Source organism: Chionomys nivalis, chromosome 26 (assembly GCF_950005125.1).
Source record: "Chionomys nivalis chromosome 26, mChiNiv1.1, whole genome shotgun sequence".
Taxonomy (NCBI): domain Eukaryota; kingdom Metazoa; phylum Chordata; class Mammalia; order Rodentia; family Cricetidae; genus Chionomys; species Chionomys nivalis.
The window spans coordinates 7,853,393-7,878,845 of NC_080111.1; the positions used below are offsets into that span (position 1 = coordinate 7,853,393).

Here is a 25,453-nt window from a genome sequence, read left to right on the forward strand (position 1 = left end):
TGAGAAATATCAGCTTACCACAGTAGTCTCCAGGTGAACCCCAGTGGTCTCAGAGAATCTCTATAGAGTCCCTGCTCTGACTGGACAAGGTGAGAATGGGGTTGGCCTGTCAAAGCAGCTTAACGTCAGCACAGTGTGCTCCGTCCTCGACCCTTTCCCTGACTTCTGTCCCGTGGTAACTCCCGGGAGTCAGAGCATGAGGACTGAGTGAGGCGGCTCTGCCTAGAATCCCAGCAGTTACGAGGCCAGGACAGGAGGAGCTGATGTTGGCGGCCACATTGGGCCACGTAGACATTGTCACAAAACAGATGGAATTAGGTGTGTGCTCTGAGGTGAACTCAGCTGAGCTGGCTTATTTCCACGAGGAGGCGGCAGCCGTGGACTAGAGAGGTAGTGAGGGTGGCTAGCCGGGCCAGCCTTGGCAGTCAGGCTCCTGAGGTGACTGTCCATGAGGGCCAGCATCCAAGGACTGGTTTTCTATGCTAGGACTTGGGCATTATTTCTGTAGCATAACGTTCCCATACAGTGGACTTGCCTCTTGGGGCTGGGGTAGAATCAGCTCACTTTCCTAGAGGCCTTTGTCCAGTCTTCATATCAACACTGCCCGCTAGTTTCTTCTCTGGCGCTGGACATTTTATACATGCTTTCTTCGACCAGACCTGTGTGCTGGGCACTATTAGCCAACTTAGGGTATGAAGAACTTCACATAGTGGCAAGATTTGGATGCGGGCTGTCTCTCCCTCTCTCCTCCTCTCCCCTGTTCCTGCAGTAGTACACCATTTTAACTACAGATCTGTGTCAACAAGAGTGCCGTCTAAGAGACAAACCCATCAACACGGTTTTCAGTCTCAAACTGCTTTCCTAGAACTCCCAAGAGGCTTTGCGGTCTAGTGCTTAGGCTGGCGAAGTCTTCACTGTGGGGCTGCCGTTCACACCGAAGGGTGTTTAGCAGGAAGGACCCTGGCCTCTGCCCTAGAATAGACCCTGCTCATAGCACCTGCACACACACACCCTGCAATGGCAGTGGCAGCAATGTCTGCAGAGCAGCCAGGACACGGAACCATCCTGGAGACATGTGCAACCGCCCCAGCATGGGAGCCAGAGTCAGTGGCAGGCCAGTGTCCTCCAGCGGACAGCTGGCTGACCATAATCTCCTGTATCCAGGGCCACAGGGCAGGCTAGGGAGGGGAGCTGAAGGGCTCTGCAGTGGCTTTCCTTCTCTGGCCCACACGTGAATCACGGGCTTTGTTGATTTTGCCTACCCAGCGGCTGTTAAGGGACTGTCATCATTTTCCCCTTATCCCTCTCCCCTGGTGTATGTGGCTCAGCATTTCCCCCCTCTTTTGAACGAGCTGATTTACTATGCTGCTGCCCCGAGACTTGCATTAACAGCAGAAAGCTTTCTGCAGTCTGTCTGGGTTGAGTCACAGATTTAATCCAGAGTCATAACCCATCAGCTTAGGCGGCGGAAGCGGCCCTGAGTAGTTCAGGGAGGCTAGGCCATGCCAGCCCTTCTGGTCCCATGTGGTAATGTGCTGTAGGGGGCATCCCCCTGCTCTGAGGGCAGTGGTATAAGATACACGAGTCGCGTGTCATGGCATCCGCGTAATGACCCTAACTGCATTTTGTCTTTTTGCAGATGAGCGCAGTATAAACATGAATTTCTCTCTTCTCTGGAGACATTTTTCTTCCCATCTGTGATTCCCTCCTGCTCCTGTTCCTGTTCCTTCATCTGCTGTGTTTCTAGGGAAATGCAAGAAAGAACAACACGGTTGTTGCCCCCTGTTGCTAGCAAGTGGATATTTCTCTTCGCTAGAAACCTGTTACTCTGAAGGACTGCACGCGTCTTAACTGAAGGTGAACCAGAGAGTCACTTGTGTAAAGTAGATTCTGTGGACAGAGCAGAGACCCGCCCAAGGCATCAGGACTAGACTGCCAGTGTCTGGGAAAGGTGAGGAGTAGAGTGACCGCTAGTAAATGCTGTGTCATCAGTGCCCAACCGCCACACATCACGGGACAGTCCGCAGTGTGATGTAGGAGCGGTTCTGTCCTGAAGATACTGGCATGCTCCCTCTGCTTTATGGCTGGAAGTCTTCCGCTCTTTTGCCTATGGCACAGTTCAAAGCCAACTTTATAATGCAGTGATATGTCAGACGATAGTGGACATCCTTCATCTGAGTGTGGGGGACAGGGGTGTTAGCGCATCTTATACACTGGCCTGTAAAACTGCAGGCACGATTGCGCCCTTCAGGGAGCTGGCTTTGTTGTTGGCTGCGGTTAAGCGAAACCAAACACCCATAGAAGAAAGAACGTTTTCCAAATTCTCAAGTAGTTTCTGCTTAATATATGCTCCACCAAGCTAAGTGGGTCTCGCTGTCATTTTGGCCATCGGTTGAATAAAACTATCTTTGCACATCCATTAAGGGAGCCAGCTTTCTTAAGGCAAACTTTTTTTTTCAAAGTTGAAGTTACAGATCTAGATAAACCCAGCAGTTTAATTCACGTTCTTGAATGGGCTGCCTTTATTATTTCTAGCTGGTTGTCTTCATTAGCCACGAAATTAGAAAAACTAGTAACTGACCTGAATCATTAGTCAAATACGAGTATCAAATAATTTCAAAATACATTCTGTGTAACGGTACTGAACACTCTTTTTCACTGATAATGGGCTTTTTCTGCCAATGGTTCCGTGGCCTGCCCTGTGTTGTCAGACGACTTTGGAGGGACAGTGTTTTATGGCGTGTGCTGTTTTCTCACCTTCCTCCGTGGCCCCAGCACAGTTCAGTGGTCCAGGGATTGCGATGGTTGCCAAGGTTCTTCTGGGCAGCTGTCCCAGACTGCTGTCCACACAGCTGTGCTGGGTCCCATTGTCCTGCCACAGTGTGCTATGGGCTGCACTTAGCATCTGCACAGCCCTTTCCATGGTCCCCAACGGAAGCAGAGGCCTCCTCTTCTTTCTGTGTACAGCCTGGGACTGGCTGGGCTCTCACAGACTGAACAAGAAACAAACCATTTTAAAAGTACTGTGTCTAGATGCTGAGATCTAACTATTGCTTAAGTCGTCTACTGAGAACGGTTGCTGTGGTTTCATTCTGCTGAACTAAGACTTTAAAAAGATGTCAAACTGATGTTAGCCTCCTATTAGTATTTAATATAAAGATATTGAAAATGTCTAGTATTGTGAGTTGGTTTAATATGTATCTCATTTATGTATCAGGCCTATTTTAAAATAAGATTAATGACACTATTTTTCTAAGTGTTACCCTTGCTTATTGTCCTGGTGGCCACAGTGACTCTGGCAGTTTAGGGTAGGCATCATGGTGAGGTTGCTAGTGAGGCAGAGACACAGGGATCAGAAGTTTAAGTCATTCCTGGCTACATGGCAAGTTCAAGGCCAGCCTGGGCTACATGAGATCATAACTCTTGAAAGAAGAGGGAGCAGGGACAAGCGAGAGGTATCTAAGTCAGTGGAAGACAATCTCTTTAAATTCTTAAGTCACTGACTGATGTAAGAAGTCACCAAACGTCCTAGCTTAAGGATGTTTGTGTTTGAGTGTGTCCAGGATGGCATTTTCTAAGAATAGAGCATGTATGTCCCACTTTGGATAGACTGATTTTATTTTGGCATTGTCTGAGGTGGCGTTGCATAAATGGAATCTACTGACTGCCTAAACACTAATGTGGACCATGAAGGCATTGGTCAGCAAACAGAGCAGACCCATGGTGCCCGACAGCTGCAGGGAAGGAACCAGACGATGCTGGGAAGTTGCAAAGTCTTTGACTTTCGGAGCTTGGCGGCTGCCCCCATCTTGAGGGGATGGCTTACCTGAAGGCATCTTTCGTTTAAGATTCATTCATTCATTCATCAAATATGTTGAGTATCTGCCTTGAGCCAGGCATTCCTCTAGATGCTTGGAAGACACTAGTAGACAGAACAAATGCCCCTGTCATAAACGTAAGATGTTCTCAGATACTGGGCCATACGCTCAGCAGACACTTTACCCAGTGGAGATTTTGTGAAGTAAATGTGGTCAGTGGTTCGGAGCCCTCGTGCCTCTGGCAGTGGACCTAGGTCTAGTTCCCAGCACCCACACGGCATCTATAACCCCAGTCCCAGGGGATCTGATACTTTCTTCTGACCTCCTGGGCACCAGGCTCATGTGATGTGCAGACGCACACAAAGGCAAAACATTTATACACATAATCTAATTCTTTTTAACTAGTCCAAAGCTACTGATCATGTCAACGTTACAGGAAAATGCACATAATTTCCAAGAAATAACATCTAAGCCAATTACAGGAAGCCAAGGCTCCTCAGTAGTGTTTTAAAGTCTGGACTGCTCAGTGGTCATCAGCGAGGCGAGGCTCTCAAGTGGATTCTGACTTTAAAGGGACAACATGATGTATTGTAGAAAAATAATCTTAATTTATGACACTTATACTGAGTACGCCAAGTAAAGCTGCCCAAAAGGTGGAGCTGCCATTCTATCTACCATCAAACTCGTGGACTCTGTATTTTATAATGCTGCCATACTCAGTTCGTTACTGTTGGCATGTTGGCAGCCCTTCTTATGTCTTCTGCGTAAATGATACTTTGGTGCCCTGACAATCTAGCTTCATGGCAGATCGGCTGCTAGACTGGGAAAGGCAGCAGGAGGCATGGCTGGTCCCGTAAGGCCCAGTCAGGTCAAGCTCCAGAACAGACACGAGCCCTCTGAGCAGTCCTGGAGAGCCTGCCTTTCCAGCCTGTTGTGTCAGCTTCTGTCCCCTCCTTTTAAAACAGCTGCCGTAATTATGACGAAGCCTAGACCCGTCTGTCTCCAAACACTACACCCCCTAGCCTACCCATCCACATCCTTTCCCATTCGTAAAAAGTGTGTAAGAGCCACCTAGTGCATGGGCTGCTTCCCTGAACAGCCATGAGTTATGAGCTTATGTTACTATAGGGACTAACAAATAAAACTAACCTAAACTCCTAAAAAAAAAAGTGCCATGAAAATAGAGCGGTCACTGTTAGATTGACAACTAGAACATTTCCCTGTTGGGGTTATCTGTGAGCTGCGCACTGCCACCAAGTTCCCATCTGCAGACAGACGCGTGTGCAGTAGGAGCTGACTGATGTCGCAGGACTTGGTACTGACATGCGTGGCCCCAAAACTCACCCGCGAGAGACTCTAGTAACTGTTAGCTAATGTAAGTGAAGATACTAACTGTGTGGTAGGGTGCAGGGAGAGAATATTGACTAAGAGTTGCATATCGTGGTCCATTTTTGGGTCCCAGCTTCATCAATAAAAGCGTGAGTTAGATCAAAGATTTCCATGTGTTATTAATAGAATATTATTATTATCATTATTATTAATATTGTTATTATTTTGGTTTTTTGAGGCAGGGTTTCTCTGTAGCTTTGGAGCCTGTCCTGGAACTAGCTCTTATAGACCAGGCTGGCCTTGAACTCACAGAGATCACCTGCCTCTGCCTCCCGAGTGCTGGGATTAAAGGTGTGTGCCACCACCACCCGGCTATTATTATTATTATTATTAAAATAATAGAGATGGCCCTATTATTAATCGAGATGTAACCAAGCCGCTTGGTTTGTGGCACAAGACTTTGATAAAATGAAAATGGGATTGGCATGGTGTTCATAAACCTTTGTGGTTAGGAAACCAGACACTGATTTAACCCCAAGAGGACCAGGGCATTCTGGTATTGGAACGGAGAACCATTTCCACGTGTGAGGGACTCGGGGGAGCCGCCAGCTGGGCCCACTCAGATCCTGGTGTGCAGTCCTGGGTCAGAGCTCCATGGAAACGTGCTCTCGTCCAAGGATACCTGCAATGGCGCAGCCCGGGTACCCTGAGCACTTTAACTGTACAGGCACAGTGGCGAGCTTCTGGAGAGCTGAATGAGCCTGCCCATCCCTAGCATCCACAGCCAGGTCCCCACAGTTCTCATCCTTGCCCTGGGTCCACACATCCCACGTGACTCTGTGTGCTCCCTGTCCCGTAACAGGCTGGGTGTAAAATAGCTACAGACTCACAACTCAAAAGTGCAGAGAAAAACCTTAATTATTTTAAGAAAATTCATTCCTCATGGCTTGTTTTCAATACATGTATTTATTAGGCTGTAAAAAGCAACACTACCTGATCTCATTTAAAATAAATATTTCCCAATTTCAGAATACTTACAGTTTTAAGATTTCATTTTGGGAAACGTCGGAAGTAGATACATTCAAAGCTTTGGACTCCCCAGGAGGGACCTAAATCCCACATCAGGTCACCTAGTCCCTGACAGACAGCAGGATCAAGAGCAAATCCAGCTGTGCAGCGAAAGCGCAGTATATCCCCAGGCATGGGTATTACAACAGGGACAGCAGAAACAGCAGCGTAAACAGAGCTTCAAACCAACATGACCATGTAATGTTCCCATGATACAGAAAAATTACACAAGATCGTAAAGCCAAAACAAAACAAAACAAAACAAAAAAAAAAAGATCTTTGGAGTTTACTGATGGCAGCAGTAACAGCTCATTCAAGCATTTAAACAAAGTGTTTCTCCTTAATATCAGCCACTAGCAGACAGCCGGAGCAAGACCTGGTACATAGTCATAACACCGTGAGGGGAAAGAGCCTAATTAACCAGGCCACAAAGACTGTACAAAACAGCACTGATCTTAGAAAAGATACAACTTCTGTTTTCAAATAATATACAGAATAACATTCAGAGAAGCCTCGGAGTTACTGTTGATAGTTAAGTCACGCATGGAACCACACAAAGCCAGTTGCTTTTGGAATAGCGTGAGCTCAGTGGATTCCAAATAAAACGCAGTCACACCTTAACTTTGGAGCTGATGTCCCGCGCAGAGTGTAGTGCTGCCTGTCCACCTGTCTCGAGAGGCTTGTGGAAGCGGAACACAGTGGCAGGGCTAGATGCCTGCCCACCATCCTCCCACAGTTCCTGGAACTTAGATCCATGGTGGGGGTGCCTGGCTCAGGGAAGGGGCACTCGTTAAGGGTGTCATCAAGGGGGGTGCTGGCTAGTGAATGGCAGGGGACGGCTGAAAACGGGACCACAGCAGCTGGAGGCTACTGGATACTGTGCCGCCAGGCGTCAGGAAACTCGGGTGCAGTTCTGTGTTGATAGCGAGGGTCAGAGACTCTGTGTTCATGTGGTAACCACTGCATCTGTGTAGTTGAGAATTCTCTTCCGCGAGCAGTTTCCAAGAAGTGCATTTGTGTGTGCACACGCATGCACACATGCGCTCCATCACCAGAAGTCCTCACTAACAGAGCCCTCGTCTCTCAGAAGTAGAATAAGGTCCACTATGTGCAATTGCTAGAAAACTGGGTTCTCTCTAAGGTTCCTTTGACCTGTTTTCTAAGTTACTCATAAATCACTGTTCCAAAATAAAGACAAGGGGAGTCTAAATTTACAAGGATGTCATCTTTCCTGAGTCCGTCCGAGAGTTAGGAACAGAGGGGGGCAGTGCAGAGTGACCCCCACGCCTCGGGAAGGGACAGCTAGCCTATGCAGACTGTTGCCAGTATGTCTTCTGCGGCTGTCCCTACGCATGTCCCCGTAACTTTGGTAATGGAGAGCATGTCTGAACTTTCTCTGTTGTAGAAGCTGAAAGAAACGTCCAAGTTTGTGGTAGCACTGTCTTTCCTCTTAAGCTAAGTTAGACGCCTGAATCTTGGTTCCTCTTCTGTAGATAATGGCCAGGCTCTGTCTCTGGGCTAGGAATGTGAGCATTGCTGACTTGCCGAGGACACACGAGACTGCAGAGCGTGCCGGCACTCACTTTCCCAAGGCCTCAGAGAGGCTGGCCTGAGGACCGTATGAAAGGAAAGGTCTCAAAGGTACTAGAACTATATCCACGCGTATGTTTTGGTCACCAAACGTATCGTCACAGAGTCCCTGATAAAATCTAATCAGAATTGGCGAGTTCTATGAACGGCTAGCAACTATTTTAGTGCTGAAGGAGTCACCTTGACGAGAGGGTGAGAGGACACATTTTAAATACTCAACCATGTGCATATAGTTGTTCGAACACTCAAGCTAATCTATATTTAAAGTCTTGAAAACCACACTGGTTTGTCTAATGACAGCATCAACCCCGCGGGTAAACTGTACAACAAAGCTTAGCTCATAAATGCCTATGAGGATATCATCACCCGGGGATTGAAAGTTTACAACACACACAAATCATGAGGGCCACACACGTCAGCTAGCATCGGTAACTAACTATTCCTGGACATCAAATTGTGCAACGCAAGAGGTAACTATTGCTCACATTATGAAGGGAGGTTCTTTTATTTCTATTTTCCCCAAAGACATCAGATTTTGTCCTGTGCGCACAAGGAAGGAAACTCCAGTAACACTGACATGACAAACGCACAGTGCACATCACTGCCAGACAGAAATATACATGTTCTTCATAGCCATGTTCGACAATCGAACAGGTAAGTAACCCAAGTCTCTCGGACCTCACAACAGCCCATCGAGGTTCTTGTGGACAGTCTGATTTTCCTTCCCGTTGTCAGAGTCCCCTTGAGGCGTGTACTGGACTTGGTATTCCTGGAGGATTTTAAAGACGTCGTGGTGTCCGAAGTGCAGCGCTTCGTCCATGGGGGTGTTGTTCCACCTGCAGCACACAGACAGGGGCGTCAGTGCTCAGCACTGCTGCACAGAGACGGCTGCCCAGCGTCCCCCGGGCTCTAGGTCCATCCCAGGTTCCCTGGCCACTCAGGGTCCGTGCCATTAGCAGCATCGCAAGTGAGTACGGCAAAGATGCCCAACAGCTGGTCTGAGTGAGGCACCTGGTACCCAGGAGGACAACTGAGGGGCAGAGGGGTCCTGTGAAAAGACCCCGTTTTCATACCCACATGCTAAGGGAGGGGAATGGAAGCCAAGTCGAGTGTTGCAGGTGTTTAAAAGTAAGGCAGTAACACGCGTCATCCCAACCTTTCCCAGAAAATTCACGTTGAATTCCTGTGAATTCCAAAGTCACAACATCCTCATGACATCGGATACATGTTAGATAAGCAAGACCTGCCCAGAGGAAGTGACCCTTTTATCGTACCCAGCAAGGGTAGGGGGCTGCAGGCTTAACTGGTCCGCTGCCTGACCAGAACTCCTCGCCCCCACTGTGAGAGGAAGACGGAGATTCAAGGACAAGAAAAGAGTGGTCACAGCAATGAGTCAGCCCAAGGCCCAGCAGACACCGGGCATGCTCCCTGGCTCCTGGCTCCTTCACAATCATGAGCCAGCCCTCTCAGCTCCCTCTGCTGGTTCCTGTTCCTCCCCCACCTCCCTACTTTAGCCTCTTTCCTTCATTCAGTATCTACCCTCAACCTTTCATCTTAACGGGTCACAACATAAAGCAGAAACAATCAAAAGTGCTTAAGTTAGCATTTCAATGGCCTGTCCTTATGTTCAAAATCAGGTAAGTATCACTTTACATGTCTCTTACGTTTCTCAAAAAACATGGCTCTAACATGACCAAATGTTTATGTTAATCTGGGGGAGTGGGCATCTGCCCAGTCATCTTCTCTATATCTCTCCCATTACGTAATGAAAAGTCTCTCGGTAAGGAATACACTATTTCACGCCTATTTGGTTAATAGGTGACATGACTCTATCTATGGGAAAATACGCCCGGGTCTAGGCTTCACTTCTGGATGCATAGTTAAATACACAGCTACCAAGCTAGTCAGCTACCTTTGCCTATAAGATGGACACTTGTGTTTGCACATTCTCAGAGGCAAATTTGGAGTGGAGGAATTCACATAGTATTCCCAACATGCATTCCGTAGGTAGTGTTTGAGTTCTAAGCACAGCGAGACACTTTATGGCCTCTTACTCTGCAGGGCACTATGACGGGCACTATACTGGTAGATGGGGGGGCTGTCAACACAACTAATTTCAATCATTGTTTTTAATGACCACTGGAAGGGCGAGACAGCCAACGTGTCGCCACCTTACAAAATTGCTAGCAAATTTCAGATACTGACACTGGCTTCTCACGTTTTGTACGCCGAACCAAGAAGATTTAACCCCCCCTCCCCAAAAACAAAGGCATGGTAAGCCGGTCAGCTCCCCAGAAGGTAGTTAGCTTGCTCCCAACTTCATGCAACTCTCAGGCTCCATTCCGAACCTATTCATCCAACAGCACCAAGTATGGTTGTTCCCCTGCGTTCTTCACAGGCTCTGCCTATCCTCACCGTGCGCGGACGGCTCACCCAGTCCACTCTAGGAGGGGATGCCCAGGGAGTGGGCACAGCAGTGCCTGCTCAGCACAGCCCGGGCTGGGAAGTGGTCATGTGGGCGGGGGGGGGGGGCATGGAGGAGGTTCTAGGTGGTTCTTCCCACCGCAGGCACAACATCCTCACTCAGTGCCATCCAATGTCCTCTGAAAATTCAGCTTCCACAAAGCCTTCAAAAATTAGCTGCGCCAAATCCAGGGATACCCAGCAATGCCAACACACTCAAGATGATTTTTTTCTTTTTTTTTTTACAAACTGTGAGAACAGAATTCCCATTTTATCTTTTCAAGTACAAAGCTGCGTCTTCTTCATACGGGCTGACCAATACCTAACCTAAGATTTCCGAATAAGGCAGGCTTTGATGTCACACAGGAAGCCCCTTGGTGGATTCACACGTAGCTGTCACTCAACACTAAGTCCTCTGTATTCCGACTGTGTTATCAATCACACCAGAAGACAATGCAGACTAAGTCCTGTGTATTCCGACTGTGCTATCAATCACACCAGAAGGCAATGCAGACACTCACCTGTCCTTGGGGAAGGGGTTCACCTTGCAAGCCTCCAGCAAAAATTTAACCACTTCCACATGACCTGCAGCCCCCAACACACAAAAAGAGATTTTAGTTTTGAGAAGATTTGAAGTCTGTAAAAACCGTAGCAAGCGGTTCGCGCATTACCCTCGGCGGCAGCCACGTGGAGGGCCGTTCTGGAGTCGTAGTCCCGCTGCTCCATGTCCATGGCCGACAGGGCAAACCTGAAAGTCCGTAACAGCCGTTCACTACAGGTGGTCGGGTTAACCCGGTGGTAACAGTTACTCCATCCGCTCATTCAGATCCCACGCTCTCTCAGCTCCACTAATGGTACCCAGCTCAGCCAGCACAGAGCCGTGGGTGAATGCCACGTGAACCACGTGACCGCTCCTCCTTAGCTACTTTCAAGTGAAATGAGCATCAGCTGCCGCTCCCACAACTAAGCTTCATCCCATCATGATGCAAACCCAGGAGCAGCACCAAAGAGGCCATAGTAAAGCTGTGTGCTTCCAGTAGGGTTCCCCTTCTTCGACTACACTGCCTGGAGTTACCCGTGCTGCTAAGGCTTTAAAACAGCACGGAAATCAACTTAGCTCCGAGAGGGAACTCACGCTCAGTATTCAGGGGCCCATGGCCTTTCTAGTCCTGGTAACGTGCGCGACACCGAACACCCGTGTCACCAGAGATCCCTTACAGCCAACCACTAGCCAGTTAGGTGGCCAGTTACCACAGAGAGCTGGGCTTCTATGGAAGGACAAGAAGCAGGTCCGAGACACGGGAAGTGGGGTACTTTGTATCTTGTTTGGTGACATGTATTACAAGTGTGGGTGAGACCTTAAGACCTTCAAAACACCTAAAGCCACAGCGCATCCACCGAGCGAGCATACCTCCGGAGGGCAGACACATCTCCAGTGTACGCAGCGAACAGAAGGTTTATTACCGACTTTACCTGTGAACAAAGAAGAGACAGACATTTGCGGGAGAAAGCAAACACTGCCCCTGCCACGTAGTGCCGTGTGCTTTGAACTTCAGCTGTGCTGGTCAATATTAGAGTCTCGGGTCCATACCTAAAGAACACACATGGCCTTTTCTTTTACCAGGACTGTGGAAAAGTCTAGACACAGACTGACGCGCCTAACACTGCCACCTGCAGTTAGAACGACCTGGGAAACCTCACACAGCATGTCTCACTACTGCGAATTAGTGTGCACATGGGTAAAGGGCATACTGTATCCTGAAACCACTCAGGCTACATAAATGTGTCGTCCCTGGCAGCATTACTGTCCCTGCTAGTTACCGACTGCTTGACAAATCTGCGAGAGAAGTGGGTTCTTGTCACCGAAAACTTGAGAACAAAGCTGCTCTTCACTGGGAGTCAGGACGAGTGCCCAGGTGACGGATGTAAACTGGGGTGTGCTCAGAACGTAAGACACTGTCTGAAGGTTAACCCCTGCCACAGACGGCTCTAAGGTTTAAGGTGCATCTACTTTCGATACTTACCTGCTTGTTTTTACAGTTAAATGGAAGAGGCTAGTGATCCTAAGACCACCCAGTTATGCCCTGCCTCCATTCAGACTGCCTATCCCTGTTTATTAAAAACCCGATACTACTAATCATACTCTACCACGCTTACACCCCCATCATAATCTGCCACGTCTATGCCCACATCACACTCTGCCACGTTTACACCCTGATCACACTGACATGTTTACACCCTGATCACACTGACATGTTTACACCCTGATCACACTGACACGTTTACACCCTGATCACACTCTGCCACGTTTACACCCTGATCGCACTGACATGTTTACACCCTGATCACACTCTGCCACGTTTACACCCTGATCATACTGACATGTTTACACCCTGATCATACTGACATGTTTATGCCCTGATCACACTGACATGTTTACGCCCTGATCACACTCTGCCATGTTTACACCCTGATCACACTGACATGTTTACACCCTGATCACACTCTGCCACGTTTACACCCTGATCATACTGACATGTTTACACCCTGATCACACTCTGCCACGTCTACACCCTGATCACACTCTGCCACGTTTACTCCCTGATCACACTCTGCCACGTTTACACCCTGTAGCAATAGCTTGCATTCTGCTGACTCAACCGAACGGGACTCAGTGGTAGACACATTAGTCTATCTGGGACACAGTGTAGCCCAGCTTTCCACGAACAAAGACACAACCCTGGAACTGTTTCCCTCCAGATGTGAAACCTGACAACCCTGGAACTGTTTCCCTCTAGATATGAAACTTGACATTGCCTTCACCCAGTGGTTCCCTCGACAGCCTGGAAACTTGAAAGCCGACTGCTGAACATTGCTGAAGTCATGTAACTTAGCATTTAAAGTTGGATCTAAAAACTAGCCCATTCTTTTTTTTTGGGTTTTTTTTTTTTTTTTTTTTTTTTGGTTTTTTTTCGAGACAGGGTTTCTCTGTAGCTTTGGAGCCTGTCCTGGAACTCCCTTTGTAGACCAGGCTGGCCTCGAACTCACAGAGATCCACCTGCCTCTGCCTCCCGAGTGCTGGGATTAAAGGTGTGCGCCACCACCACCCGGCTAGCCCAAACATTCTTCATGAAAATAAAGGCCACATGGTTGGATATTTCTTAAAATATTAAATTCCCTTGTTGGAGATTCATGGGCATATGGGACTCTGCGGAGTCCAGAGGTGTGGGACCCTGTCTAGCTACGAGAGTGACACATTACGGCTTACTAGTTATCACCCCCAAAGTCCTCCATGCCTACTGCATCAGCCCACAAGCTCCCCCTGCCACTAGGCACTATTGCTCCAGAGCCAGTGGGGATGGGACTTTCCCCATGAAGATTCTGAAAGTATGTAAAGATTACTCCTCGTGGGTATTTGGCTTCCAGGAAAGGGGGAAGAAAACGGGTCCCATTAGTCTCTTGGTAACTCCGATGGTTCTGTTGAGTTATGAGTCTCCACTCATGAACGCAGTGCTTGTCATGTCCAGGAGAGGGCGTAAGTCATTGGAACAAGTTAGAGACCATTGCTGAGTCACACCACAAGGTGCCGGTGAACCAAAGCCATCTCTCCAGCCCAGGACCAGCTCCATCCCCAGCTCCCCTCTGCTGGAGGGAACAACGCTTAAGACTACTGTTTCCCAGTTTCTCTTTCATTAGCTTCTTTTATACTTTCTGCAGGCCAACGCCAGGGTGAATAACCCCACCGATGACCCTAAAACAGCAGTCACGGACAACTCCATTGGCTGTACCAAAGCCATTTCCACAACTCCCCTCAGTCTTACTCAAAACACCGGCTTCTCTTCCCTTCAGTTCCTGCCTCCGACCATAGTACTGTTAATCACCGAGTTGTTTCTTCACGGGCCCACGCAGATAGTCTTCTAGACTCTGCTGCTAGGGTCTTCACTCCTAGCATCCTCACTTCCCTCCTGCGCCGGCTCCCTTATGTCTGCCATCACACACACAAAAACCCTTCACTCGGTATTTGGCCCTACAGTTGTTCCCTTTCAGTCAGTATTTTCTGAATATGTTTTTGACTTCCCTGAGAATTACCCTCACATTCTGTGACCAGTATTCTCCAAGTTCCCGTGCCTTCCCTCTCTCACGACTTCTCCCAAGACACGGCAGCGCCCTGAACGCTCTTCTCTTGACTGCTATGCCCACTCTCCATGGCCTTGTCATACTTCAGAGGCACTAACCATCCTGTCTATAGCACCGTCTCCCTCAGACGGGTTCACAGGTTCTTCTAGTCAGAATGACTTCCCCTTTAAGCTCAAGTTCCAATTCTAACTCTATTATTCATTATAAATGATTCCTAACTTCTAACTCATTGACTCCACCTGACTGTCCAGCTCACATTTCACATTCAAAATCGGAGATAGGCCTGAGTCCTGGGCCCTCCTGCTGACTGGCCAGTGCCGGGATATCCAACAGGCACGTCACCCTCATGTCTGACTGGATCTTGCTTTGTGCTGCCTTCCTCTCCTCCAGGACCTCCTAGTCCAGCATGATACAGTTCAGGTCTTGTTCATTCTAAACCCCAGAAGTCACCGAGAGTTGATGCCCCACAGGGAGGGCTGACTGAAGCTAAGGAGGGAAGCCAGCAGCAGCCCCTTTCACCCAAGTGTCCCTGCTGATGGAGGGGACCTCCTTTACCTGGGGGAACCGAGAGTGTCTACCACACACTACCCACGCCTGTGCTTACCATCCGCACCCAGCTTATCCCTCCAGCACTGCCGCTCTCGGCCTGCCTAGGCTGCAGCCTTACCTCAGGAGGGCTGCAACGGCCTGGCCTACCTCTTCCCGCTAACTGCTACTACAGGAGACTAGAACGGCAGCACATTCGTCACCTCCGCCTTACCTACCGCCTTCCACTCTGCCAGGACATGCGGGACTCAAAGGTTTTCTATCCCTTGGTGATGCTGCATGGTATTCTCTGTGAACTCCTACCTGACGGCTTTGCCCCACCAGAAAGTTTTTGCTCATTTTGCAGTCAAAGCCTCCACTTCTCCCAGGAACGCTTTTCCCACAGTGAGGAGATGACCCTTTCACATTACCCAGGTCAACCCCTGAAGACTCAGCCTGTCTTTCCTTCACTCCACACCCCTTGCTTTCATTTTCCTCCCCAGGGGAACTATTATTACCTGACCCCAACTTTTTTTTACCATCTTTGTCCCATATAAACTCCATATGAGCAGAAATCTCCTTTTCTTTTCTGTGACCTGAGTCCATCGCGTATCCTAAAGTGGCCATCATTACTAACTAAATGAATACTCTCTTGAAAAGCATCTAACACCTGATGTTACCATTGCCTCGGGCTGGGAAGTGTTAGAGTCCAGCACTCAAGCTTCTTCAGTCTTGCTAATCTGTTTTTCCCTCTCAATTTCAACACAACAAAGCTGTCCCACTCACGAAGTCCTTGTTCCTGCTCCTGCTGGTTGGGCGTCTCTGTTCTCACACTGAAGCCGTTCAGACTTCCTGCCTGTGCCACATGTACCAGGACCCATGGGTAGATGTGTTGCCCCACAACCTGAACACAGTCTGCTCCTCAGCCACAGTGCGTGGGCTCTGAGTACCACCCCCCTCCGTCCATTTCCCAATGAGCTGTCATTGGTGCCCCTGGAAACACTAATCCACTATGTGCCTGTTTGTCTCCTTAGGGCACCGCCACATATGACCCAATGGTGTATTCCTTTTAACCCCAGATTCTGGTGTCCATAGCAATCCTGTCTTACCCGCAGTCCTTAGCTGCTACCTTTTCTACGCAGTAAAAGTCCTCATGTGGTTTAGTTACTGTACACATAACTACATGCCTTTGTCCTGGGGTGGGCTTGCTTGTCTTCAGTGCTGAGCCTGAACTCAGGGCCTTGAACACTTGAGGAAGGTGTTCTGCAAGCCCTTGGCTTTTAAAATCCCCAATTTAGATCCAGCATCTTTGAAGATAATTCCTGTGCCTTGCTTAGTCCCTTAACCACTGATGAAAAGAAGAGCCGAAAGATACATTCTTATGAGGCTTAGGACAGGCTTATCTTACAATATAATTAGCCTATCTGAGGTTTACTAACACGTAATCCTCACGCATGTTTCAGTTCAGATAAATACAAACCGAAATTAAATGAGAAAGCAATGAGAATTAACAGTTCTGTGATAAAATGGAGGGATGCCAGCTCGCCTTAACAAAACCGACTAAAGGGTACCTAACCATGGAATTTTATCATTATTCTCATTAAAACAAAACGCCTGAATTTGCTCCAAATCAGTAAAAAGGGTTTGCTCACAAAGCGTCTCTCAGACAGAAGGAGGTATCACATGTCTGGATATCATGTAACAATAAATCACAAACGACTCGGTTTTCGAGTCCCTACTGGAAGCCCTGGCTGGCTCTGAACTCGTATCCTCCCATTCAGCCTGTGGGCTCCTGGGATTATAGGGATGTGCTGTCTACACCACTTAGGTTTGGTTTACGTAATTCATGGGATGAGGTGTGGGCAGAGCACCAAGAAAGAAAACGAAACGAACAGCTTCAAGACAGAAGAGGGGCATCATTTACTCAGGGGCAGCCCTTTTCCTACTCGGTTCACTTAAACTGAAACCCCACAGAAGGGCCGTGGTGAGGAAGCTAAAGAAAGACCCCTGCAACACGCAGCTCTGATCCACGGCCAGGTCAACCCTGAAGACGTGGCCGTGCTAACGGTCAGAGGCTCTTCCCAACCTCCCTCTCCTCTGACACCAGAGGTCCAGAAAACAGTGGGTTGGTTCACAGTGACCGCCAGAGGCATGGAACCTGCTGGATTCCTTAGTGATGTAAACACAGACCAAACAGGGCAGGAACAGAAACCTCTGCCAATCCAGGGCTCTGACATTTAGTGTGTACCTCCTCACAGTGAAAACTCCTTTAGGATGTGTAGGCATCAGAAGTTTATAAATTCAAGGCTGGGTTCCCATGTCGTGCACGCTTTCCAGCCCAATTTTCCTTATCTCGTCTTTGTCAGAACTTGCCAGAACCAGACCTTAGTTTATTTGTACAAAGTCATGACAGCAGTGGCACAGAAAATGTTACCGTACACTTGAGTTCACCTGACCGGTACGCGGCAGGGCCAGAGCTTACTTTTCCTGCCACAGCTGTGTGTGTGTGCGCGCGCTAAGCCTATCTAAAATATGACAGAAAACCTAACATCCCAACGTCTTCAACTTGTTCTTTTGAATTTCAGAAGGTTCAATTGTGACTTCTGTTTCTCAAATACCCTGCTAACTGCACCTGTAAGTAATAATTATTGGATGTATCGTGTTGAGTTTAAGCAGTGGGTAAATTTTGAGAAATTCAACATTTACAGTAATTTTGGGATCCCTGACAGGCCAGATTAAAATATGTAGATGGCTATGTTTTATTTATCAAATGCCACAAAGACTGAGAGCCTTGGCTTGAGGTCACACGACACAATCAGTGATCGGGTCCAGATCCGGCATCTGTGTTCTCACACAGTCCTCCCGATACCTTATATTCTCAGCCAAAGATGAGAAGGAAACCGAACAAGTTAGCTAATTCCCAGTGGACCTCCGCTGGGAGAGCTGGGGAGACTGGGTCCCTGGTTTACTTTTACCCCAACGGCATTTTCTAACTAGCCCATCACCAGCTGGAAACTGTGGTCCCTTGATTCTTCTTCCTCCGTTTGTCCTCACGTAAGACCCAGTTGTTAGACGGCGCTAAAGCAAAGCTGAAGCAGGTGACTACAAGGCTGTCCTGTCTGACCGGCCTGTTCTCCGTTTCTGCTCCCTGCAGTATCTGTTGCATGGAACGGATACTCCGCCTGTTAAATAAACCATCGTGACTGCAGGTCCTATTCTGTTTTAAAAGTCTCAAAAAATTCTCAGTAACGTGTAATAGAGAAGACTTGCTTTAAAATGACTGCCAGCTAAAACAAACAGAAAGTTGTGATTATGTCATTGCAAAAACTAAAAGCACAAACCATCTCCTGTCCTTGGCTGAGTCGAAGGTTCTGGGCATTAAACGAAAATGCTTTCTCGGGCTTGTCATCGAAACCTGTCTTCCTTTCAGAGTAAAACACCCGCCTTTTAGAGTGTGGCTAAAGGAACATTTTTAAGTTGCCAATATGTGGAAACCAAATGCCTTGCCAAGGGAGGTAGAAAAGTAAACCTGTGCGGTATTTGTGAGCGGACGTGTCCGTCACTTCTGAGCCACTGGACTATCGGCAGGGACGTGGTGAGAACAGCGTTCCAGGTGCTTGTGCAGTTAGGTGGGCTGAGCAGGAAGCCATCTGCTCCTAGGCTTTCCAGTGACTGGTGCAGACAGAGCTATTCATGTGCTGTACACCGACAGAGTCAATGCAGACTGACCTGCTCGGTCAGCTCAGGGGATTACACGCAATCCCTATAGGATGACTGATGGAGCCATTTTCCCTGCCACAAGCACAGAAAGTTCTCCATGGTAATTTCAATAGAGTAAACAAAGTCAACTTTACTCTGAAAGACAGAGTTCCTGCTCTACAGAAACTTCACTTTTAAAATGCAAGGTTAAACATGGCAGCTCCAGACTCTATTCTACTCTTCATTTAGCTCAAAAATAAACTGCTAAGCAAACCATCAGTAATGTGAGATCTAGGTCTTGCTAAAAAGTGACTTCCCATTAAATTAAAAACAAAAAGGGATTAAGATTCTGTTATTAAAAAAAAAAAAGAGCACTTCCTCTCCTTGGCTGAATCAAAAGCTTTAAGTACTGCTACTGACAGCAAGGCATTTAAGTGACAGGCTGGATTGGTATCAGAGACAAGTGGCCCAGGAGTCTGCCTGACGCCAGGCACCTCAATCAGGTCAAGAGATCTCCAAGCAAACACTGCAATGCCAAGATGCTGTGATAGGAAGTCAGAGATCCCAATTTTTATTAATGTCATTTTTTTTAATGATGTGAAAACAAGGGAAGAATTCAATTTGATAGCAAATGCAAAGAAGTTGAAGAGTGTATCTTTGTTCTCTGCATAATTCTCTAACAAGTCAAGTCCGAGTTGTGGGTTAATTCGAGTACGAAACACTGGCAATAATCGCTTCTTATCTCGGTGGACCGATCCTACGTCTCTGCTAATGCCGGTGACTGGCCTCAGAGATGCAGTGCGCTCGGAAGCATCCTGCTCTTGTCGGGGTTATGGGGACCAAAGAGGACTACGCTGCTCTGGGGGCAGTTTCATTCACTGCGGGCTTCTCCATACACACGACTGTGAGGCTTCATGGAGATGGGCAATCTAGGTGTTAAAAAGGACCAGGTACCACATGTGTAGGATGGAAAAGTGCTATGCCTGCTTACTGTTTGTATTGTAACCAGAAAAACGAGCCCATCGAACCTCAAAACAGTCACACACACACACACACACACACACACACACACAAATCCAAGAGCCAAGTTTAAAAAGAAAAAAAGACATTGGTTACCAAATACAGGTTGCTTCAGCAAAAACACAATCAGGGTCACTGAATCCCAAGGACGGCTACAAAGACTGTCTTGGGAAAACTATAACAATAAATACAGACAAGGTTCTGAAGAAGGGATGGGGCTCTACTTCTTCTGAGAAAGCCACGGCAGTGCTACAGGTAAATCAGGTCTTTCATCCAGGATTGAATGGTCACCCCTTTGAGATGCCCACTGGCAAATGGCCATCCCAAGACACACTAACTGCCTTGACATTAGGGGGACATCCTAATTCTCATAGCTGCAGTGAGCGAATACCTAACTGCTTCACAGTCCTGTGAGCGTTCAATGTGTACTGTATGGGTCCACTCAGAGATGTGACAATGTGTGTTTTGGCGAGGCATCTTCCTGGGCTTCTGATCACCAGTCACATTACAATGTCAAGGAAGCTTCTGGATAAAGGGATGTTTTTACTGTCTGATGTGTGTGCATCCCATTCTCCAACATCTTTCCTAACATGTTATCATCACTTAGCAACTATTCCTATTTAAGCATGTACCATGTTTTTCCCTGCCTCAGCCTTCGGAGTGCTGTGATGATTTAACTGCCCACCACGTTCAGCCTAGCATTGGATTCGTCTAAGAATGCTTTCATTCTGAAAGTACAGGGGTCGGGCGTGGTACGGGACGTACTCTATAGTCACAGTCTACTTCTGAGTATGGAATGCACCAGTGTCAAGCTCTCTGAGTAGAACCACATTCGAAAAGGGGGCAGTGTACAATCTACAAACGTGCCAAGCATGGCTTCTGTGTGGGAAGAATCTCAAGTAGGTTCCAAAGCCAGCATGCTAAAGACCCTTTGCTTCCCAATCTCTTGCGTTTGCTATCTGCCTAAATCCAAGTTCAAGATATACTCCCAAGACACTGAACCAGGCAGAAGACAACGGCTACCACCCTAGCAGTATCTGAAGGGCATTGCCAAGCCTTTCTCCTCCAAGTCAGAAACCTTGCAATCTACCTTACCTCTAAGCTCATGATTTATTTTCAATAGAAAGCACCTTTCCCATGGTTTCCAGAAAAAAAAAAAAAAAAACTAACAGAATTTGTAAACCCAACTAGGCCTACAATCTGCCTCTGTCCTTTTTTTCTTTTTGGTTTTGTTTTTGAGACAGGGTTTCTCTGCATAGCTTTGGAGCCTGTCCTGGCACTTGCTCTGTAGACCAGACTGGCCTTGAACTCAGAGATCCACCCACCTCTGCCTCCCTAGTGCTGGGATTAAAAACTTGAGTCACCACAACCCGGTAGATTAGTTTCTTTGAGACAGGGTTTCTTTATGTAATGGTCCTGGAACTCTTCTGTAGACCAGGCTGGTCTTGAATTCAGAGATCCACTTGCCTCTGCTTCCTGAGGGCTGGGATTAAAGGCACACGACACCACCGCCCGGGCTAAGCCTCTGCCTTTCTTTCCCTACCGTGTTTTACTGGAGGTGCTTTTCTACATCACTACCTCTCTAGGGTCTACTCCAACCTCTAGTACTTGACAGGCTAATCTGCATTTCCAAGCCAGTTAACAATTCTTTGAAAACAGGAGGCGGTGAGAGGTTACTCAGCAAGAATATTAAAAATGTCCATAGCATCTACCTTCATCATTTTTTAGGTCAAATGGCATCTTAATACCACGAGGGGGTAGAAGACACATAAGCACCAAGTCTTCCTCTCAGTCAGTTCTCTACTGAGCTCAGCATTCCCAACTGTCCGGAACACTGTTCTGGACTCCTGACAGTCTGTGTCCTTCACCAGCTCCTGTCCTCTAGCAAAGGTCCCTTCTGCTCTAGCCTACTCAGAAAGAGGAGTCTCTCATGGTTCCATCTGAGGTCTGCCTTGCCTCTCCTCATTGCCTTTTTATTTTATTTATTTATTTTTTTTGATTTTTCGAGACAGGGTTTCTCCGTAGCTTTTGGTTCCTGTCCTGGAACTAGCTCTTGTAGACCAGGCTGGCCTCGAACTCACAGAGATCCACCTGTCTCTGCCTCCCGAGTGCTGGGATTAAAGGCGTGCGCCACCACCACCTGGCCTCATTGTCTTCTTAAGCAGTAATTTCAAAGCTCTCCTAACGTTCTCCTGGTCACAGCTGCACCTTAAGAGCGAACACCCACAGCTCAAACACTGCCCGAGGTCAGATGGGCGTCCACGTGAACCAGCTGCAGTAACAGCTCTGGCAGGGGAAGAGTGTGCTCAAATGTGACTTCCTTAGATCTAGTCCCATGGGTTTCTAAGAGGACTGGACTACTTAACTACGCTTGTGCTACATGTATCTATTACAGAGGCAACACTGGAAACAGAGCCAGAGAGAGTGGGTTCCTTCTCACAGGGCAGTTTTAGGATATTCCTAAGTGCAGTACTGTATCAAAGCCTTCAGGACAATGCATTCTGGTGTGATTTTGCTCAATCACCCACCCCTACCCTGTACACTTTCATCATTAAAGTCAAAACCAATCAATTTTATAAGGACGACTATAACCGACTTTGGTGACCAGGGAAATGCCATCTTTGTCAATGAATCGTCATAGTTTCGATTCGGTGCAGAAGCTAAACTTACTCTTGGAACGATATCCTATTCATAATCAAGAACTAGAACAGAAGTAAATTCTACTTGGGGTTCTAAGGTATCAGACTTGGTGAAAATTTTAGATAAATTACATTAGGCTAAGAAGATAGATCAGAGACAGATGGATTTTAAAAACTACAACAATGCGCTCAGAATGAAACAAGTTTCAGTGTTAACACTCTACAGGGGATGTAGTGAGCATGTGCAGGCAACGGGAAACAAGCTCACCTACAGCCCAAAGGATGCTCTGAGCAGCCAATGGACTTCATTATACACTTCAGATAGAAGCTTCCGCTCTGGGACAGACTCCTGCCCACTCCAGGTCACATCTGATCGTGCCCACAACTTCCCAAAGCTTCCTGCCACGCTTAGGTAGGAGGATCTTGGGAGATTTTTTTTCCCAGAGCACTGTTAACATGGCATGTAAGCACCTCTTCCACGATTAAGTTGTAGCAAAATTAACTTACAGAAAACCGTAAGGTTTCTTGAAATTCTTGGTCTACAAAGGCATTCTTCTGAGACTGTCAGCCCTTTGATTTTCACGGACCATTCTCATTTAATGGTGATTTGTGAACCACACAAGGACAAAGCAGAGTCGTTGTCAAGAATGAGCTGCTCTCTACACCCCTAGAGCTGTGTGAACTTAGGGAATTTAAGAGAACCTGTCCAGAACCTAGAGATGTACCTGTCTCAGGGTCTCCACGAGGGTAAGCATAATTCTCGGAACATGCTATTCACTGGTAGGTAACCTCTCAGTAAGCACAGTGTGTGCCAGCTAGTACAGCGATCCTAGAAGCCAATTAAGCAGCCTCTGCTAGTGCTTCACATGCTTTGATGCTGGAGCTGATTGCTAATTGGTGACATAAAAAACAAAGGAACAATGACAGAAACCCAGATCATTTAGGCTAACAAGATAGACGCCTGAACAAACCTGGGACACGTGTTCAGGCCCAAACCTCTGGAGATCTGACCCCAGAAAAATTAGCTCTCAGCTGTACAGCCAAGGCTGTGGATAAGGCATTTCTCCCCGTTTTAAGTTGTGTCAGTTCTAGGGACATGTGATCCTTCCAAACTTGTGATCAGACTACATAGGCTGGAGTGAGCAGAGGTCAAGGGAACCGTGTGCAGGACCCACATCAGAGGGCTCCAGCTCCAGGAAACGGTGGCACCATCAGGCTCCCCCATTCATATGTATATACCCCTGCCTTTTATGAAAAGTAAAATCAAAAAAATTAAAATGGCTACAAATGAGAAATTAAAGAAATATGGTTATCTCTTCATGAAGTCAGCCTTACTCAGACTGGGGTAAGGAAACTTCAGTCACAGAACTAGGAAACACTTGGTTCCAAAAATATTAAGATAGTGGTTGTGGTGAAGAATGAAATAAAGGGCTTTTTAGAAAAAACACGGCAGCGCACGGAAACACTCAGAGAAGACAAGATGCATCTGTGGTGGACCGTCCACGACGCAACAACTACCCAGCACCTGCAAGCACTCTGGAGAAGATGCAAATGCTTAGCCCACGTCTAACAGTGGTGCCTGACAAAACTTGGCAAAGCAACTATTACAGAAAAAGGAAACAGCCCTCTCTCTACACAGGGCCCCCGAAGACACGGTGACAGCATCCAGCGAACATTTACATCTCAGTTCCGAGAGCCAATTAACAATTCATTTTTTATTTAAACTGTAAATTACGGGAGCAGACATGAACCCAAAATGCATATACTGCACATGTAAAATAATGAAGACTAAACTACACTATGCTGAGTAAAAGAAGTTTGGGCTTTGTAGTTCATGAATGTTCTTAACATAAAAGGCTAAAAGGAAGAAGGAATAACAAGCACCAATACTACTGAATTGAAGTGGAAAGAAAACATGATTTAACGATGAAAATTCCTTCAGGGGTAACCACGATAAAATTCAAGAAACATCTCATATTCTGCCAGAAGCAAATTATGATATGGAAAGATTAAAAATAAACAGGAACACTTAAAGGTGATACATGTCGGACTCTCCAGACAGGATTTTAAACTTGAGTGATGAGAACAGCAGTCTAGACAAAGAATTCAATTATGTATCCCATGGTTTTACACATTATTAATTTCACTAACGGAAAGTTTAAGACTGAAATTATGTTGTCCCGTAGGGGACACTGCACAGTAATGACACAGGCACATGCGAAACACGGAAGACTTAGCTGTGAACTACAACTAAAGAGAGATTTAACAAGATTTGAGTTTTTAATTTCACAATGGAATAGTTCAATCATGACTATTTATACAAGCATAGTGATGCTAATATCCTAGCTTCTTAATTTGGCATGTAGGCAAACAGGATCTAGGATATAGCTAGACTCTTAAGAGCTGAGATTAGTGTATCTATACATCTGTAGAGAAGAGTGAACTAGGCGGGTTTCAGCAGAGACGTAGAAAACACAACCATTTTTTCCCCTTCAAACTTCCTGGAGCTGGGACTGAACCCAGGGTGAGCACACAGGACACTGGGCTATTCATCTACCAGAACAATACTTCTTGGATAGGAACTAAGTCTCACATTTTACAAGTCAATAAAATCTTAGAAAATGAATGCATTTCAAGTGCCCACTATGTTTAACATTTCTGCTCAAAATCAATCAATCAATCAATAAATAAATTTCCCAAACCACAAAGTGAGGAAGCATTTATCAGATAATTTTCACTAGAGACAAACAAATCAGGGATTTTGTTGCAGTCATTCACAGACACAAATAAAAATGAGCAGCTTCTTATTTTACATGTTCTGGGGAAAGCCAAAACCCAAAGACAACCAGCTGCTTCTGCCAACACGACTTTGAATTTCAACTACTTCGTGCATTTTTCAATCTTACTTATATTTAACTCGAAAGGAACTTATTTTTAAACCAGAGGTGCAGCATTTATTTTTGGAGTCACACTCCTGCTACACTGACTTTTTCATAGGTTCCAGGGTAATAATTTTATTTTTAGAACTAGGGTGTAATTACGTAACATTCACTTCTAACCTGACTGGTTTTAATTAGCTGCACTATTACTTAACAAAGAATACAATTAAGCCGTTTTAATAAATGTTGATGGTACAATCAACCTGCCTGATAACTTGCAGTCCTA

At 46.8% G+C, this 25,453-nt stretch overlaps 2 protein-coding genes across 3 annotated transcripts in view; one reads left to right on the plus strand and one right to left on the minus strand.

Moving 5' to 3' along the window:
- The window catches only part of Stat1 (signal transducer and activator of transcription 1), a 41,224-nt gene extending 35,910 nt beyond the window's left edge, over nt 1-5,314 (plus strand). For both annotated transcript variants that reach the window (XM_057758815.1, XM_057758817.1), the window contains exon 25: nt 1,640-5,314. In XM_057758815.1, coding sequence (XP_057614798.1) covers nt 1,640-1,654 — 15 coding nt within the window. In that variant the 3' untranslated portion in view covers nt 1,655-5,314. The remainder of the gene's footprint in view (nt 1-1,639) is intronic.
- Nucleotides 5,315-6,082: 768 nt separating this feature from the next.
- Nucleotides 6,083-25,453, minus strand: part of Gls (glutaminase) — a 65,298-nt gene continuing 45,927 nt past the window's right edge. The window contains exons 15-18 of the mRNA XM_057758818.1: nt 11,680-11,741; nt 10,940-11,016; nt 10,790-10,853; nt 6,083-8,641 (exon numbers count right to left, since the gene is read on the minus strand). Coding sequence (XP_057614801.1) covers nt 8,485-8,641; nt 10,790-10,853; nt 10,940-11,016; nt 11,680-11,741 — 360 coding nt within the window. The 3' untranslated portion in view covers nt 6,083-8,484. The remainder of the gene's footprint in view (nt 8,642-10,789; nt 10,854-10,939; nt 11,017-11,679; nt 11,742-25,453) is intronic.